Source organism: Empidonax traillii, unplaced genomic scaffold, assembly GCF_003031625.1.
Source record: "Empidonax traillii isolate 1590-97213 ecotype Southwest subspecies unplaced genomic scaffold, ASM303162v1 scaffold154:size1206225, whole genome shotgun sequence".
In the NCBI taxonomy this organism is placed as follows: Eukaryota; Metazoa; Chordata; class Aves; order Passeriformes; family Tyrannidae; genus Empidonax; species Empidonax traillii.
In genome coordinates, this window is record NW_020955347.1 from 1,023,319 (window position 1) to 1,043,431 (window position 20,113).

Here is a 20,113-nt window from a genome sequence, read left to right on the forward strand (position 1 = left end):
ATATTTAACCAAATGATTCCATTTTACTCTGCAGGCAGCTGCACTGTTTTTCCACTGGATCCACTGAATTCGGAAACAAATTTTCACTGGGCAAAAATCCCACACTTCATCCATTTTTCACTTCACTTCTTGCCTTTCAGGTGATTTTGAAAGCTGCCCCTCTGAGCCAGTCTTACTGCCAACAAATAATTTTTCCAGAGCAGATGCTCAGATGTAGACTTTTTTATTTATTGGTTATATGCATGGACATGCAAGGTCTGCATGAAGATGGAATCCCCAAAGACCAGCCACAACTCCAGTTGCTTTTGGCAAGTGTTCCCAGGATGAGTGCCCCAGGCAAGTGCCCCAATGACCTTCAACTGAGCTACTCTTTGCTCACTGTTAAAGTAAATAGAATAGGGATTGCTGCCAAAGGTCCTTACAAAAATAGTTTAACCACACAAGACTCTCCTCTTACATGATCTTCACTAGTCAGTATAGGATTCATTATTGCAGAAAATGAACAACCTCCCTGGGAACTGTATTTTCAGCTGTTCCAACACACAAACTTTAATATGCACATTCAATTCTTCCCATAATTCATTAGGAACACAGAAGGGACATTATGCTTCAATGCTGTGGCAATTCACAGGTCCCTTAAGAAAACCATTGCAAATATTACATTCCATTACATAAATCCTGAATCCTACCACAATGGACAAGAATTTGGTCTCTGACTTATCCTCCTTGTTATGGGAGAAGTTATAAAAACTATCTCCTCGAGGCATACACAGGCCCATGCTGGAACGTAATGATTTTGTTTCCTGAAAGAACAGTCTTTTCCACGAAGGAGAAGCGACCATTCTAATCTGTACTCACTCAGGATGTGTGAATCCACTCGCTCTGTGCAGAATTATACAGGTACAGCTTGAACTGTGCGAGTGTCTGCAACTCCCAATGCAACTACTTAGAACTCAACCAACCACGTGTCTTTTGTATCAACTTGCCTAAAGATTCCAGATAAACTGGGAGCCAGGGACTAAACCAGGTATTGGGTCAGGTACTGTACCTAATACTGGCAAGAGTCTTACTAAAACATTTTGACTTGTTAGTGGAAATCACTGCTGTGTAATGGAGCACAGAGTATTTTTATCAACAGAGCCAGTTCTCCACAGCCTGTGTATAATTAATGCATTCTCTGGCTGGAGGCTTGGTAAATTCAGTATATTATTGCTACTGGAAAGCACACATCAAAGTAGAAACCAAGTAAAACTTTGATGACAAGAGTCTTCCATTAAGTAATAAAAAAAAATAAATATATAAACCCCTCTAATATTTTAGAGTAAAAAAACCCACACACTAGAATGCAATGTTTTAATTTTATCTCACATTTAAATGTAAGCTACACTGTTCGCTTACTCATAGACACTTAATCAATTTTCCATGTGAAACCTTTTTATGCCAACCCCCAGTTTTATAGCAGAGACTCAGAAGATGTAAGACAATTACAGCAAGTCCATTTGAGCCAAATTCTTGCAGTTCCCCCTTTTTGTGATGTCCCTCCCCAACATAACAGATACACAGTTTATTTACCTTTATTCCAGGGAGTCCAGGAAGCCCAGGAAGACCTGGTTCACCCTACACAGGAAAATTACATAATATTACAGACATTATTCAGTTATGATCACTATCCAGAAAACACCCCCGTAAATTGTGCAGGAAGTTAAAAGAGCATGAATGACTGCTAGTCAGCTGCAGCAGGACTCATATTTTCAAAATAAGTGTCTTAAATGTACAATGAGTAAGAGTTGTGTTAAAACCTTAGGTATCTTCTGGGAACCTTGGATATGAAAATGACAACCAGATTGAAAATCCATGTCAGGAAAACCAAACACGAATTCTTATTAGCCTTCAGCAAAAGAGAAGAAAACAAGCAGTAGTGGTTCACTTTACACTCTGCCATTTAAGTTCCAAACTTACAACAGATGTTTAATTCTGTTCCATTCTCAATCCTGAGCTAGATACTGTGCTGTGTAACTGTCTGATTTAGCTACAAAGCAATTCAGAAGAGCTTAGTTTAAATTGCATGCTTCAAGCAGGACTGCATAATTATAACTGGGCCATCAATTTTATAGAGCTATCCATGGCATCATTTCAGAGCTTGCTATTTATCTGTGAATCTACACGGTGTCATGAAGGACAGTGGGAGTATAACCTTTTACTGCTTTACCCAGAAAAGCCTTGCTTATTTAAAATTGCGGTTAAAAGAGCTATAGAACTGCATTTGCAAGGGTAATTTTGTAACAGGTATTTGAAACCAGAATGTTTTAATTCAGAAATTAAGTTGAAATTAGTCTAAGACAAGAATGACAACATTCTCACAAATGGTCACTTTGAGATATCAGCTAAATGGAAAGATTTTGTCCAGGGAAATAAAGATGATGAAGAGGAAAAAAAGAGCAATAACATGTGAAGAAATCATTATTTTAAAGGCTGGAGATTTTATTTTAATACAGAGGTGGATTCTAAACAGCACTTTGGATCTGAATATTCCCTGAACTTTCTGGAAGCTCAGGTCTGAACTCTGAAGCCAACTTTTACCTTTATTAGAAGTTGAACCATATCCCAGACTTTGTACACTCCTGAGCTTTACAGAAATCCAGATTTCAACTCTGTGGTTTGGGCTGATTCATACAGATTGTGCTATTAAAATATCTTACATGTCTGTGTACACACACGCTTACATACATTCCTACACTCACATAAACACATGTATACGTACACAAACACAAACACATGCATACATAATATAGATGTTCATCAAACTACAGTACCCAAAGATACTTCTTTGAGGTAGTAATATTGAATAGACTTGAAATGTTCATAACAAAATTACATTCTGCCACAAACTGAAAGACACAATAGAGAGGTTGTGTGAATCACTTTACCAAATGGAGTGATTTTCAAGTGGTATAGAATGATCTGATAAAAGCTTCTTTGTGCATTTTAGTTTCTCCAAAATTCTAATTGTTCAAACTGCCTAAAAGCACAGGAAAGATTCCAGTCTCAAAATATTAACTATAAAATCAGATAGAAGAACTGAAGCTAGGATGCCATTTTCAACAGACACTGTTATTTTTTGATATGCTCACTAACACTTTCTAAAGCAAAAATTGGGTTATCATCTTGCAAAAGAATAATCCTTTAAAAGGCCTCCATTGAACTAACAAAATGTTAACTGCAAACATTTCTTGCGTGCCATACATACAAAATTACTATCAAGAACTTTTCTTATCTAATTGTGGAGGCACTGTATATTTCACTTCTAAGCACAGCATTTGAATATTTATAATCGATAATATAATAGTATTGCTGCAGTAGGTCACTATTTAATCTTGGGACAGAGGTAACCCCCGTAGGCTCACACATAACAAGAAGAGGGTCCAGCAAAGCCAGTTCAAAGTCACAGTCATCTAAAACAATTAAAATGTCCCTCAAAGATACATTAAACAATGCGAAACACAATTATATAAATCACTATTTCTTAATTACAATTGGTACTGCAGATGAATGCATATTATTTTCTCTTCTGGACCCTTCCTAATATCTGAGTATGATTTTTGAGAAGAATGATTTTTAAAGAAACCAAGGCTGTATACCAACTCTATTCATAATGCTCAGCTTGGCACAGCAGGTCATCCTATCCCCTCTGCACACAATACGGCACACAGCAGCCTTGTCAGATTGCCGAAAACACTGCCTCATTTCATTTAATGTAAATAATATTCAGGTGGGCAGCTCAATATACATCTGTCCTTAGAGGATGGATAAGGAACAACGAGAATGAGAGGAAGAAAAGAAGATACAGGAAGGAAACAGGAATGGGACACAGAAGAGGGAAAAGTATTCAGATGACGTAGATGGCAGAGACATGCCTCTAGTTGGAAAAAGAGCCCCCCACAATCTCTGGTGGGGTGACAAGTCCCTGCTAAGCAGGGGTGCAGAGCAGCAGACATGGGGCACCTGTCTGGAGGACGCACACTGCATAACTGCATTATAGGAGCTGCTGGTTTGGGTTGGGACATGAACGTGGCACAGTGGAAGCTTATGATGCAAATGGAAAGAACACATTAAGTTCCCCTTGGTGTAAACAAGCTGAGATTATTGAAAGTCTGAACTGTGGACCCCTCACTCATCCATGCTGCCTAAATGAGTGCCCGAGGACTGAGATCCAGGAGTCTGCTGGTAAATCACTCCTAGTTTTGCCTAATGACAGTATGAATCTCCACAGGCTCTTAAGTGCATTTTCTGGTTTATTACCCAAGCAAAGCATGCAATGCAGAATGCACACACTGAATGACTCTGTAGATTAGATAGCTTTAAACAACTTTGATTACCTCTCCTAATTAAAACTGTATTTTACTAAAGAACTGCATTTGCAACCATAATAGTCTTTGTTTAGTATCTTATAATTGATGACAATTATAATTTCTCAAACAAAAAGACTTAATTTCTTATTTATTTCTTATTTATACGTGGTTTGGAGTTTTGCTTAGTCACCAAAATATCTTGAGTATTAGAAAACGGTTATGTCGCCATCCATTATATAGAATTTTAGCTCTTGATTGTCTGTCTGGAATACCTGCTAGCTCAACTGGCAGTTGGACTCTGTTCCGCTCTGGCAGCAGTGGCTAATTTTCAATATTGTAAGAGGCAAGAATGGTGCCGATGGCTCCCGAGGGAAACTAAGTATTGCAAAGCAAAAAAACCTAGTTCTCTCATTGTCTCTTTGCTCTCCCTGCAGGACCTGCCTCCTACTCTCATGAAAGGGAGCTGAATGCACAGCATTCACTGCGTTTGATGCACTATGGATTAAAGAGCAAATTCCCCAGCTTCAGATGGCCTCATGCAGCACAGAGTCATTATAACTCCTGCAGAACCTTTACTTGCAGAAGCAGCCTCAGTCACACAGCACCCAGGGGCATTTCTTCCCCTGGAAGGAAGAACAGAGCAGCATTACCTGGTCTATGTCTGTCCAAACATACCACATGCCTCTGACAGTTTGATTCCCCTTCCAGGAATATATGAAAGGGATTCTAGTCAATACTTATTTTGTTCCCCTAACAGGTACATGTGGAAAAAGATTCTAGTCAATACTTATTTTCTTCCTACAGAGATGTAATAATGTACCATAGTCTGAAGGTTAATAGTCAGTCAAACATGCAGGGTTAGCTTATGATCACTGAAGGAACAGAGCCATTCTTTGTTAGTCTCACCAGCTGCAACTGAATAGGCTTTCAATGCAAGAAGTGTGCTGTGGCTAAAAGGGAAGGTGGGTTAGTCTAATATTGCTTTTCATGTTAATTAGTATCATCATTCCTGTGTTTTTTTAAAACACAAAATGAACATACACCAAATATGTACAGGCCTTGGCCAGCTAAACTGTACTGCCTTGGGCTGATCCTCGTACAGGGGCCAGGGCTAACACTGATGTAACATCGTTTATCACAAATCCAACAAAAAGGAAAACTGAACAATGCCAAGTAATACCTTTTGTCCAGGCCGCCCGGATTCACCAGGTTCACCCTGTAAGAAAACAGATGAAAGATGAGATCTGAATAAATGAATTAAAGATAGAGATGTAGAAAAACGTAACATTAATGATACCCACAATGTCTGTGACGCTGTAAAGTAACATGGACCACCACCCCTCTTCTACCTGCACAACTGCTTTAAAAGTACATTACCTTGATTCCTGCAGCAGAAGAACCAGGGTCACCCTGATACAAAATCCACAAGAAATAATCACACTTATTACACATGAAGTTTTTCAGGAAACACTTATAACAAATCATGTAAGACTACAGCAACATTATACTGCAAAATAACTATACAGCAAGATTGCCTGTTCTTTGTGCTGCTACACAGGAATTTAACTAATGAATTCAATCACTGTTATTCAGAAAAGGAACAGTATTGTTATCAAGATCATGCAAAGAGATTTAGTTTCACTCCCCCAAACAGTGTTAACAGTTAACCTCAAATTTCACAATAATGCAGATGTAATAACTACAGATTTTGTATAAACGTACTTCACAAAGCCAGAACATACTTTGACATCTCTAAATTGCTGATCTACATTTACAATAATTTACTGCTACTTGCAAAGAATCTGAGCGATGATTTTGACCTGATTCTACAGATGGCAAGTGTCAGGTCTCAACTGACAAATTTTTTTGTGCTAATGAAGACTCACCTTGAAAAAAAGCCCCAGGGACTTATGACTTTATCTCCATCAGGGATGGTCATAGCTCTATTTCCTCAGCATTTCAGCATATTTAAACTGATAGATCCATGCACTGATACACAATACCTTAACAGGATGAGCTAGCTACGGCAATTTACATATTCAGGAAAGGTCTCTGTTCTGAGGAGGCATCTAGAATTCAAAAAGACTTGTCTGTGCTTCACCGAGTTGACTGGATTTAATAGGCAGTGATATGTACAAGGGCAGAGGATCAGTGAGTAGCTTGGCCAAGGAAGTTTTTAGTTGCCAGTTTTGTACAATTGTCACAGGATTCTTAAAATTCTTGTACACTCAATTAACTTTTTTTTTTTTTCTTAAACAACATGCGGAAGAAAAAAGAAAAAATACTGAAAGGTTTTCTAATCAAACTATATACTACTGAAGATGGCTGGGGTAATATACATTTGAAAAATGGTTTCATTATTCATTATTCAAAATAAATGTACATTTGTTGGAAGTAACAAGTTGCTACATGGCAGCAATATCAAGCTCCCCAACAGCCTGCTAGTGATTTACATAGGTAGAATAGAAAGTAGTACTGTAATCTATTTTGAAAATGTGTAAGACAAATATAAATGCTTAATATTTTTTGTGCTACAATGCAAATAGGGATACCCATTCCTGACGTTTCAGTGAAGCTGCAGGAAGCATTCTGTGAATGCCATACCTTTAAAAGTGGTTTGGGTATGGAGTCTCTTTGGTATTATCTTACAAAATTAAATGGTACCAGTTTACATGCTCACTGTCCTTTAAAGAATAACAGTACACAGCTACTGCAGCTTGCTCTTGTGTAAAGAAAACACAAAAATCAGTATTATGAGGGGTTGATACACGGATGGAAACCTGAGCTGCCTCGTTTTGATAGACATGCATGAGTGATACTGCTAATATCCCTTACAAGCATGTACAACTGAAAGCCTCAAGGACTTTTTATAGCCATGAAGTGGCAAAGCAACTGGTAAGACACATTAGCCAGTTAAACATTGTAAAGGGTAATGATGGATATGGAGAACAATTCTCAATTCACTGATGAGTCAAACAGTTCACAAATGAAGAAAATTTAGCAGGTAACATGTGAGAAGAAGGAATATACTTGGTAGTTTCTAGGGACCAAGGCTACAGTGGAAGAATGTAGAAATCAAGTCTCGCATTAAGACTGTCTTCAAAGTAGGACAATTCAACAAAGACACTTTAATTCTAAAGTCTCAGGTCAAGAAATAAGCACCCAAGTCCACATCTGAGAATCACTAAGTACAGTGGTAGATGAAATGAAACTAAATTAATTGCACAAACAGGAACCTGCTCCTAAAGCAAGTCTGAAACTGTTGTCACTTGGTATCTCTCTTTCTCACCATATAAATAAAATTGAGCATTTATCTCACAGAAACATTATTTAAGCCTTTAAAGAAATGTTTTTAATTTTTATGAACTATGGATTAAATCTTTTAAGCATATGTGTAGCGTCACTACACATATCTACTGCAATGTTCTCTGCATTTATTTACATAAAATTAATGGCTTCTTTACTGAGCAGGAAGGGTCTGTACATGTATGTGCCTGAATACCTGAGAACCGAGTGGATACCAGATTTATCTCATCTCTGAATACATCCAGCAGCTCTCTTACAAACACACTTTAAAAAGAGCCCTATTAAGTCTTATAATACAGAAAAAAGTACAAACAAAAAAGAAATACATAAAAAAAGTCAAGTCTACTTCTGGAGCATATTTATTAAATGTGTCTGAAATAGTCATTCTGATTTCCTCTGTCACTTAAATGATTAGCAATTTCTGGGCAAAGTCATGCTGAATTACACATAATGATCACAGAGCAAAAAATTCCTCCTATGCTGAAGAACAGGAAAGAATACAAACTCTGTAAAGCAGCACAAGTGCAAAGTAATGACACCAAGTTTAATGCTTACTCCTAAATTATCTGTCAAAACCCACCCTCCTAAGCTCTTTAGAAAGCGCTGTTTGCAGAGTTGTCTATCAGGAACTTTAAGCTGCAGCTCTCCTATAAGAACTGGTGTTTTTTGGTTTGGTTTTTTTTTTTTTTTTCTGGGCGGCAGACTGTCTTGGAGGCAGGGAAAATGGAGGAAAAATAATGAAAATCAACAGTCACAATTCTGCTCAGTCTTGCAAAAATTAATGCAGAGGATTCTAACCTGTTACGGTTAAAGCAATGTACTCTGAACAAACAGAACATATTCCCATGTCACCACCCCACCTCTGAAACTCATATGAAACCTAGAAGAAATGGGAGACTTCTGCATTATGAAGTTCAACAGGTGTACTGAAATTTCTTCAGATCTGGCAATATCAGAAGACTCATGATGACCTATACTTTCCACAGGTTGATCCCAATTAGACTGCCAAAATGCTGAAAGCTCACACAGAAATATTTAAAACTTGGGCAGAAACAGGGAGATGTGCACACTGCTGAACACAGTGCAGTATGGGCATTCTAGTGGATACAAGCTCCCTCTCACAGTTGATAAAGTGGAAAAGCAACAAGTGAAGCAGCACTAGGCTTCCCAGAGAGATTATAAACTTCCCATTTACTTGTTGCAGAACTATCTAATCTGAACAACAATCTCATGCTTCTAACAGATTATATTCTTAAACCACATAAAAGTGGATCAAGATTATGTTACTGACATACATTGTGTAACGAACTAAATAAGGTTCTTAAGACTTTCATCTGGGTTAATAACCATGACTGCAGATAAAGTATTATTTAAATGAACTTTGAGAATCAAATAACTTGACTATTTTTAAATCTGACGTCTATTTTTAATTACTGACTTTAGACTATACCCAAAAAAATCCTTATGTTGTTTTAAGTTGTAGCTTTACTGTATCCAAAGGTCCTGAGGGATCTGCATGCATTCCCTACCAGCTTGATAAATCCATCACAAATTTCTCCTTGCACTGAACCACTAAGGTGGTTAAGCATTACACATGTGAGGGTACAACAAAAAATTTTTATGTTTCTGCTAAAGTGCAGTCACTAAAGTAAATGTTTTTAGAAGCATATGAATTCAAAGGTGATGGCCAGAATAGATCAATGTGTGACCCTTCCTCCTGTGCAACACAGGCTTTACCCTGATTGCTAAAGACTATGACTTGTTTAAGTAAACCACATTGAAAACCCATGTTCTTTTTTTTTTTTTTCCAGTGGTACAGCATAAGTGTCACATAAAATGAAACTAAGGAAAAAAAAATGTGACCAAGTCTCTTCTTCAGTGATTTCTACAACATCTTGGTACTTTTCAACAGTGAACCAGCAAGGTATCAAGTGAGGTTATTATTGCTGTCACTTGGATTACAGATTTAAAGTGTGTTTTTATCTTCAACTCTTGATTGTCCAGCAGCCAATTTTGGAGGGAAGTTACCTATCACAGTACCATAATTTTTGTCCATATTCGTTTGGTCCCTTCTCTTTGAGAGAAACACAGAAGGGAAAAAATTAAAGGGAATAAAGGCATCAGAAATGGCTTAAATCAACAGACCCAATTCCATCTGACAGGCTTTGACCAAAGCTTCAATATGATGCAAATTTCAGCAAAGAGTTAGAAACATGCTGATGTATTCTGTACTAAACTACTACTGTTTAAAGTCAGAAATCTTATGCTTAGTTGGACAGAATAGTGACAATTTTTCTGTTGTTCATAAAAATGAACTCAAATTGTTCATCTTTAAAAAAACCCTCAGCTTAGAATGCATTTTTCTTTTGATCAAATTATTATTTTCATTAGCTCATTATATTGTAAACATGCTTAAAGCACACATTTTCTTCTCTGCTAATAAGTAGTGTACCTTTTCTCCCGTGTCACCCTTCAGTCCATTTTCTCCAGCATCCCCCTATAATTAAAATACATATTATATTTTAATGATTTTATGTAAGCATTCAACATGCATTCCAACATGACTGCCAAGTTGATTTTGTTAACCAGGTAGTCAGTCTCTCCGAGACATTGTCAGGAAGTGTCTGTCTTATACAGACCTCACTATAAGCGTGATCTCTTTCACAATCAAACTATCAAACAACAACCTGTCAGTATAATCTACCAATTTGCTGAGTTCACTGTGGTTTAGCAACGAAGGAATGATTTAATGGTTTCATGATGATTCAGCATTTTAAATTGCCAATCCTTTTTTTTTTTTTTCCCCAACACAGAGACATTCACCTAAATGCATCTAATATAATTCAGATGACAGTTCCAATACTTTTCCAATATTTTTTATCAGGATTCTCAAGTAATTTATGGTATATACTCTCTGAGTCTGAAGTCCTTCTTGAATAATGCACAAACTAAAAGAAATTCACTGAATGTCATTCCTCCAAGGAGCTACCAAAATGACTGTTATCTCTACATAAATTCTATGCCTTGTTTTTTGTTAAAAAAGTGATGTTCAGATAACACTTTTTCATGGCTGGGTAGACATTTTCTACTTTAAAAAAACCACCAACTTTTTAAAGAAAAATTTCAAAAGATTTATCTATAAAAAGACCTAATTTTTACTTAGAGTCATATAGCCATATAAGAAGTCCGGTCTACACCAAATAGTCGATGTTTTAAGTTAGACTACAGGTCAAAAACTCCTGTGGGACTTGAAGTTCATGTGAAGTGCAAAAAATATTTAAAAATGCCAAAAATATTGATAAATACTGAGTTGAAGTAGGCTAAAAAAAGATTCCTGTTCTTGGTCAGATAACCAGTAGTAGTATTCAAATAGCAGTATTTATTCAGCATCTGTCATATTGTTCCAAAAACCTTAATGTCAAATTTCATTTAGAAGGACTTAAGAGTAATTTGTATATCACAGTCCCTGACACAATGGGAACCAGGTAACAATCTAGCAGCACTTTAATTAAGGGCTTGATTAAACATAGAACTGTTAGGAATGTCATCCGAAGTTCATATGACATGATAAAGCACACTGAGGGCATTTGTAATTACACTTTTAGGAAAAGACAAAGGAATTGTGGAAATTATGGAAATTATGGAAAATTATAATGATTTTAAGTAACGGAAATTCAATATATGTTAAAATTCATTGTTATTCCTTTTGTGTCTGAAAACAAACATAGGATTACTGAAGCACTTCAACAAACAACAGAAGAAATTATTTCATGAAAAAAGATTCCCAGTTACATACTTCTACATGTGGGGTATAGACTTTCAAAATTTCCCTGGATTATTTTTATTATAGGCTTTTCAAAATGTGAAATGAATTGGATTTACAGACATCTGGAAGTGAAATTCAGTTGTAGCTGCAAAGACATGGGTAAAGATTTCTCAAGAGTAAATTGCACCTCAATAAAAGCAACTTACTTTTTAAAAACATGGCTTCGTGCACTGGAACCAGATGAGGCCATGTACAGATTCCTACTCAGAATAAGGATTATGCCTTATTCTCAATCTGCCCCTGTGTACAGATGCAGAAGCTCAAACTCTACCTCAGTGTGTATGTGGGTGCTTCTCCCCGGCAGAGCAAAATTATGCTCCTGTTTTTGCAGCATGGAGCTTCTTCCAGCCCCTTGTCTTGTCTTGGTGCGACTGAGGACATCAGAGAAGTAATTCCTCGCCAACTCACAGCGAGTCAGAGCATCATCAGTGTATCATCTGTGCTGCTGGTACCTCTCCAGACAGTCTACAGCCTAAGATCATGGGGGCAGATTCCCTCGCTGTTCCTTAAACTGATCCAAATGCGAACAGAGAATTCCACTTTCAGTGTGTGGAGAACTGGATACCCAGATATCATTTAGAGTCTATGTAGCTATCACTCTGTTACCTAGTCATTTCATTCCATACAGAGGTCAGAGCACCAAAAGCAAGTTATGAGAAATGTGTGGATCTCTATTCAGACAGGCTCATGATTTTCTGAGACTAACCACAGTGAGGATTAGTTGCATGGCTGCTCAGCTGTGCAGCCTTTAACACATGAGCACTGCTCTCTGTGATTAATCCCGCTGCAGTAATCACAGATCAATACCTTCCATTAGTAGGTATTGTCTGACACTTCTAAAGGTTGCTCAGTGACTCTCAAGTTCTAGGTACTAGCTGTGTTTTTTTTTTTCTTTTTAAACTTGCAATTAGTACACTGGCAATTCTGGAAGCATTTACACAAAACAGAACCACAACAAAGGAAGTGGAACATGTCTCACCTTTTCTCCTCTTTCTCCAGGGTCACCCTGATGAAAATAATTGGAACAAAGAAGTCATAAGTTACTAACTCAAGGAAAAATCAAAGTGTTAATATTACTGTCATTAGCATGTCAAGTACTAACAATTATGTCACTATTGATGACAATGTCTCAGATGACAAAATCTAACAGGAAAATCTCCAATAAATGGAATATGTAAATATAATAGACCTTAATGGACAACACAACTTCAACATAATTTTTAAAGCTTAATGATTTGCATGGAAAGACTTCCCTCCTCCTCTTTTGTCCTAGATTAAACACTGACAAACAGGTGTATGTCTTTGAGAGGTGGCCTGTAAGAATGTAGGTAACTACTACATTGGGTTCTCCTTATGTTGGGAATGAACAAAGGAAAACCCCAAAGTCTGAATGTGAAGGGAAAGTCTTAAGATTCTGTTAATGGCTCAGAAAGTTCCTCAAGATAGAAAAGTCCTTAACTATTTTAAACTAATTCTTAACTGTTTCAGAGTAAAGAGGCTTCAGTGCTCCTTATATTCTCTGTAATAAAAAGATGGCTCATAGCCACTATTTTTTTTTTTTAAATTCAAATGTGCTTGCGAGACTGCAAATGCACTTTTGAACACTAGCCTGACCCTGACAACTTATCTCTGCATTTCTGGCTCAGAGCTGCACTCTGGCTCATATTTGCCCCTTCTGAAGGCTGGCGGTCGCTAGGCAACTCAGAGACTACAGCTGTGAATACGAATTAAGCATCAACTGCCAAAATTTGGCTTCTGTATAGAAAGTAAGAAAAGGTCATGCTCCCAAATGGTTTGTTTTCATTCCTGATGGACAAGCAGACAGTCAGTAAATGTAAACAGGCTGCCTTGCATGTCTGTCAGCAGCAGCATGATGCACAGAATCAGCTGAGGAGCACATGTGCACCAAAGACACACGCTCACAGCTGATGGGATTAGAATTTAGCACACAGAAGCCCACAGATCCCATCATCTTGAACATGTTGAGCTTTCTTTTAAATGAAGGTATCATAAGCTTTATGTTCTGTTTCACTTGTTCAATATTAAAACAGCAGAACAAATAATTTAACAATAAAATAAGCGCAAAGAGTCATTCTGATGTAACAAATACAGGCTGAGACATGTTCCTAATGAGGCTCGTTGCTAACTTCCACAACAGCAGGATCAGCCCTCAAGACTTAACCCTGACATTCGTCAAAGAGTTGACCACAGCACTTTTTGAAAAGAAGCCTGAAACACATTGTAAGGGGCATAAACAAAGCCCTTCTGAAAAGGTCCCCAAATTCCCAAACACTTGCAGGCATATTGCATTCACTCGGCAGTGGACGATTATGCCTCAGTGCCGCTGCCCGGGATTATACATGCACAGCAGAGGAACACGATCCCTTATGGGGAAATGTGCAAAGCCTCTTATAGCACTGATCACTGGAAGGAGCAGATCATTAAAAGCCAGTCAGAATATAAGCCCAAGTTGGAAAGCACGACTGTCATCTATATATGCGCTCACATACTCTGTGTTTCTGTTTTTAATCCATTTTCAGTACTGACCTTAAGCCCCGCTTCTCCCTTCTCTCCTGCTATGCCCGGCAAACCAGGTTCACCCTAAAGGCAATGAAAACAAAAGATGAGGTTAAGAAAGACATTATGAAATATATGAATACTCTCATATTGGGTAAGTAATGATAAACAAAATTTAAAAAGACTCAGTGAATATGTACTCCACAGTTGGGCACTTAAATGCCTTATTTCATCAGGTTGGATTAACTCTAACCCATAGAAGGCAAGAAACAATTCTACTGAAGGTGGTAGAGACACACAGATGTCAAACTAAACAGAAAAGAGAACTGTGACTCTTGATTCTGAAAATCTGGCCAATTAACCTTAAAAGCATAGTCTTCCTAGCAAGACTGTCAATGCTTTCCTCTTTTCTAAAACCTAGAAATACTGCAAGAAAGGCTTATCTTAAATGATTTTGACATTTGTGCTTCTGGTCTCACACAGAAGGCAGATAATGAAATAAAATGAGAAGGGCCCATTTTAGAAATGGAAGAATTTGGGAGAACAGAGAGCTTTTTAATTTTTTAAACCTACTTTGCTTGTCTATTTTTGATACATTAATACCACTGGCTAAAAAGCGGTTTTAAAAGATTTAAAAATGTTCAGCATTACATCAATATTCCAAATTTTGGGTATGTTTAATGGGTGGTATATTATTTTTCTACAATTCAAGGAGTCATAAATGATTTTCATAAGTCAACCAACAAATAACAATTACTTTCAATCTTTTCTTTCCTCCCCCAAATTAAAAAAACAAACAAGAAAAAACAAAACAAGACTCTAAAAGACATTTTTTAGTGTTTATATCCCAAATTTATGGGAAAACACAGATATTTATTTTAGATAAAATGATAAAACAATGACTAGTCTTTATTGTAAAACAACTAGGGCTTATTATGCAAAACCCTCTGCAGATGTATATCTGTCTCACAACATATACCTACTTTCTTCGATAACCCTCGTGTACAAAACTGCATCATATTTTTGGCAGAGCACATAAAAATAACTTCCACAAAAAGATCTGAAAAAGCCTGCATCTAGGTTCTTCTATAGGCCCTTTGCTATGTAAATGTATAAAAATGTGGAAAAGGTAAATAAAATCATACAACACTAATTAGAAACAGTAATTTGTATCAGAAACTCAGTGAACAATTTTCATACAGTATTCAAACTTAGTACAGATGATGAACCAGTCTCCTCATCTCAGAAGTTACGGCGGAGTTAAGACAAAGGCTTTTTGAAATGCAACAACATGCATTTTCTAATCCTCCATAAAAGCCTTCTATTAAGAAAGGACTTATCTTTTTCTTATTTTCAAGTCCGATTTTAATCACAGATATATAAACTCTGATTCTCTGTGAAAGCAAGTTCCATTGTATCCTTAATTACATTTTAATTTCATCAAGGGTTGTTTCAAAATACAAACCAAAACCATTGGGGTTCTAGTAAAACTCTAGTGAGGTATTTTCCAAGCCAGAGAAAAAATGTTGGGTGCCATTAACTCACAGGAAATTAAATAGCCATTTGTGTCAAACCTTTTTCAAGGCTCCTTTGTACTACAGTAGCTGTAAGGCTGATAGAGTGGCACAGACATTTGATATATGAATAGTCAGGATCTGAAGCTGTTGGAGATTAGATGTGTCCTAAAGGATTGACCTAAAAGGGTCTTGAAGAAAACTGCCAGTTGACAAAATGAAGCAGAAGGGACCAATGAATATACAGTTGTTTTTCCTCATCCTCACACCCCAAACAAGTTTGTTTCTGTCCCCTTCATTTTCAAACAGCTGCTGCTGGCTGACATTTTCAGGAGGCTTAAATCTCTAATCAAAGGGTTGAAGTTCCAAGCCTGCCCTTTCCTCCAAGGTTTACATATAAGTGCTACGAATGCTGAGGCTACTATTGTGACAAAATGGAGACTGCAACACTAGAACAAAATAATTATTTTCTTTGGAAAAGAGATGAAAACCTCAGGCTGTCACCTAGTCATAGTAAATCCCTATTCATATCAACAGTCTCATTTCTGATCCATATGTGACTTTTCTATGTTCAACACTATATTTCTGGCTCTGAAAGTACTAGTCAGAGGCATCAGAACAGCAGAAATTAGCTCTGGGAATAGGAAAGATTGAAGGCAAACCTAGAAGGACAGCACAAAAATTACCTTGTGGCTTTATGTTTTAGAAGTGATTATCATTCTGGTTCTAATGTTCAGAGGAACAGGGAATAAAATAATTTTATGTCATACCTATAGTATTTCTTTCCCTAATTTCTTGTCCATACAAGGAATAAGGGAGTAACAAGGTAAAGTAAAAATGTACAGCAAATAAGCTTTGTGCCAGGGAGTATCCCTTTTTTACACTGCACGTCTTATAGGCATGTCAGTCCGGCCCTGTGTGCGGATATTTTTACTATTCCATCAAACTCTAACACAAAAACCCCAAACAAACAAGAAAATCAAATGACCAAAAAAAAAAAAAAATTAAAAAAAAAAAATCAAAAAACAGCAGTCAGCTCTTGAAGGTGAGTAGATTGATAGCTTTTCCCAGGCTACACACTAAAATACTGTGTTATTGTAGCAATACTGGTCCCAAAAGGTGATTTTGACTCTTGGCATGAAAATATTGGCATTAAAATATTTCTGTTAGGAAGTATAGTTAATTGCTTTCCTTCCATTTAGTTACTTTTATTTATTTATATATTTATTAGTCAAAGCCTATACTAAAACCAGAATGCAAAAATGCTGTATGAGGAAACTGGACTATAAAATGCTGTATAAGTATGCTTCAGCTCCACGGTTTAATGTTTTGGAGATGAACAAAAAGCATAGCTGACCTTTAAAAGGCTGAAGATGATTTCCATGATGTCCAAGGAGTGATGTGTGTAAGGGAAAACTAGACATTAAACAATGTCATCTGATGCCATAATTTAAATCAGACTTCTTTTCAATTTGATAGAATAAAAGAAACTACAAAACTAGATCCTTAATGTCACATTTTTTACTTTCACCAGGCCACAGGCAATGACTTTTCTGACTCCTATTGCAGTCTCTCTTTAAAAGCACTGACAGCAAAGGTGTCAGGCTGCAGAAACAATTGTCTTCTGCACATCATCTAGCTTTCAAATCAAGGCAGCGTATTTTTATTTATTTGTTCTTTCACAGAACGGTTGAGGGTAGAAGGCACCTCTGGAGATCATCTGATCCAATTCTCCCTGCTTAAGCAGAGCTGCATGCCCAGGATCACGTCCAGATGGCTTTTAAATATCTCCAAGGATGGAGACTCCATAGTCCCCACAAGCACCTGTATCAGTGCTCAGTCACACTCAGTAAAAAAAAGTGTTTTCTGCCTTTCAGAGGGAGCCTCCTGTGTTCCCGTTTGTGCCCATTGCCTCTGGTCTTGTCACTGGGCACCACTGAAAAGCACCTGGCCCATTTTCTTTGCACCTTCCCTTCAGGTATTTGTCCACATTGAAGAGCTCTCCCCCAGGCTCTTCCCTAGGTTTAAGTCTCAGCTCTCTCAGCCTTTCCTCACAGGAACCATACTGCAGTTCCTTGCTCATCTTTGAGGCCCATCAAGAGATTCTATCCAGCATGTCCCTCTCTTGTACTGAGGAGTCCACAACTGGACACAGCACTCCAAGACTGGTCTCAACTGTGGGTTTTTTTTTTTACCATTTTAAGAGTAATTTTGTCTCTAGTACATCTGATTTTAGCTCAGAGCTTGCCTTTCTCCAGTCATGAACTGAGAAATTATCACGCAAGGACAGACTGCAATTGTGTTCTAAATCTTTCTGATGCCTATAAAACACAATCCATGATCGCAATTAAAGATTTCATGAGGGCTAAACCGCACCCTCATACAAGAAAAAGATGCAAGACCCAGAGAAATTGTCTGAAGCCACCCTCAGAATATCATTGGAGATATTCCTTGGAGATATTCCAAAATACCCTTGGAACTTCTTCCTGAAAGGGATGGACTGTGGGCAAGTTGATGTGGAGAGGTGTGAAATACCTCAGTACCCAATTTAAAGGAATTGTTACTAGCCCTTTCTGCATTCTTGTTGTCAGTTAGACCACACCATAGAAGCTGTCTTGTATAATGAAGATTGTGTGTGACTACCATGATATACCATAATAAAACCAAAATTCTCTCTACTGTCATCGAGATGGGGTAGGATTTCCAAATACCACCTCAGCAAAGTGAAGCTTCAGTGACACCATGACTGAAAGAGAAGTAACAGTGGGATGCTGTGGGACCAGCAACATCTCATCCGAACAGACTCTCTATCAAGGTTTTGCTGTACCAAAGCAGTAATAGAACTACCTGATGCACAAATGTCATGCCCCAAAGTGGTAAACATGCAAATATTGCATTAAAAATACTGTTCTGGTAGCCTTTAACTTCTGTTTCATGTAAATTTACTTTCTCTTGCCCTTGTGTAACTTGACCAATCCTAAAAGAAGAGTTTGTTTTCATGATCACTTCACAATAGACTACAGAACATTAGAAAAATCTAGAAAAGCTCTATTTACCCAAATTTCATGTAAAAATTATGCACAACTGGAAGGCAATTTTCTACCCTCCTGTCTACTGCAGAAAAAGACATTGCCACTAGAACACTCATAGACACTGAAGTCTTGAGTTATTCACCACCAGCATCCTTTTTTTTTTTCAGATACAGTTTGCTGAATTCACAAACAGTCTCAGAATGGTGGAAATAAAAACTTCCAGCTAATGTTCTATTGTTCACTCCCCAAAATAAATCAGCTTAACTCAGGAGGTGTGTAAATGTTCCAGTAATTTATCTGATGACAATTTACACAGAAGTACGCTGCAGACACAGTGGGATCATTTTGCGGTTGTTTATGTGCTATAGAAAAATAGCAGTGTCTCCATCAGTGGAATAATGACGGTATGTTGTAATGTTTGCTTACTGTCAGAAACAGGAACGTCTTTAACACGTTTCAGGAGAAAACCTGTGGATTGGGAGCTGCCACTGACAATTCCACATGTTAATCCCAAATGCCCTGACGGGAAGATAGGCACTTCGATTCCTCAAAAATAGCAGCACTCTAACAAAGTAAGTTACTGTCACTAATGCAATGAATTAGAAAGAAAAATGTCCCATCAGCAAACTGCAATTCAAGGCATGACTGAATGAGTACGTAGAGGATCACCATTAGCTATTCAAAACCTTCTGATAATTTCTAGAAATGGCTTCAACAAAATGCTCTCAGGCTCAGAAGTGTTTGGCTTTTTCCTCTAATTGTCTCCTATCAATTATCAAAGCAAACAAAATACTAACATGCCAAGAATATACTCAATCTAGCCATTCATTTCAGGACTTTCAGATAATTCAAATTAAAATCAGAAGGATATTCCTTTGGACAGCACACCAGAACACCCTGGTTCAAGTTCTGATGCTCCTGAGCCTATAGTAACTGGATAGCTGTATTAACATTGACAGACTGTCTCTGTCTTTCCTGTTTTTGGGCAAGGAACAACCTTCAGCACCCTACTCAATAAACAGATGTAGTAGTTTCCTCAGATACTTTCATGGTAGGGGCAGTCTCAATGCTTACATTGAAGTGAATCTGAATTTGATGAGTACTCAAATGTGTAGAGCACTGCCTGGGCTCTGCTGGTAATGTGAGAAAAATCTGTCAATATGAACTCATAAAATCTACTTCAGAACAGGTCTGAAAATGTATCACCTACTAGAGTCCATATGAAAGGACTCAAGGCAATTGAAAACACACTTCTCCTTACTGAAGTGCTTTGTGCCCTGGAGGCATATACCTTCATATCCAGAATTAATCAGCTAAAAATAATGTGGCTGGAGGCCCCAGCTTTTCTTGTTTGTAGCAGAAAAACTGCCTGGAGGCTGCTGTTCTGAAATAGGTTTTGTTTTGGTGAGATATGTAACTCTGTCTACACCAGCTGGTTGATATCCACCTCACCCTGAAAAGAACGCCTGTCAGTATTGCTATATTTTTCAGTCATTAGAAAGTAATCAATTTAAGGATAAGGAAACACAAGAGGCCCCAAATCTAATCCAGTCTAATTTTACTCTAAAA

General features: G+C 37.5%; 1 protein-coding gene across 1 annotated transcript in view; it reads right to left on the bottom strand.

Moving 5' to 3' along the window:
* COL25A1 (collagen type XXV alpha 1 chain) overlaps positions 1-20,113 on the bottom strand; it is a 149,046-nt gene that overhangs the window by 45,512 nt on the left and 83,421 nt on the right. The window contains exons 12-17 of the mRNA XM_027884736.1: positions 14,029-14,082; positions 12,461-12,487; positions 10,108-10,152; positions 5,727-5,759; positions 5,530-5,565; positions 1,573-1,617 (exon numbers count right to left, since the gene is read on the bottom strand). Of these exons, the coding sequence (XP_027740537.1) occupies positions 1,573-1,617; positions 5,530-5,565; positions 5,727-5,759; positions 10,108-10,152; positions 12,461-12,487; positions 14,029-14,082 (240 nt within the window). The remainder of the gene's footprint in view (positions 1-1,572; positions 1,618-5,529; positions 5,566-5,726; positions 5,760-10,107; positions 10,153-12,460; positions 12,488-14,028; positions 14,083-20,113) is intronic.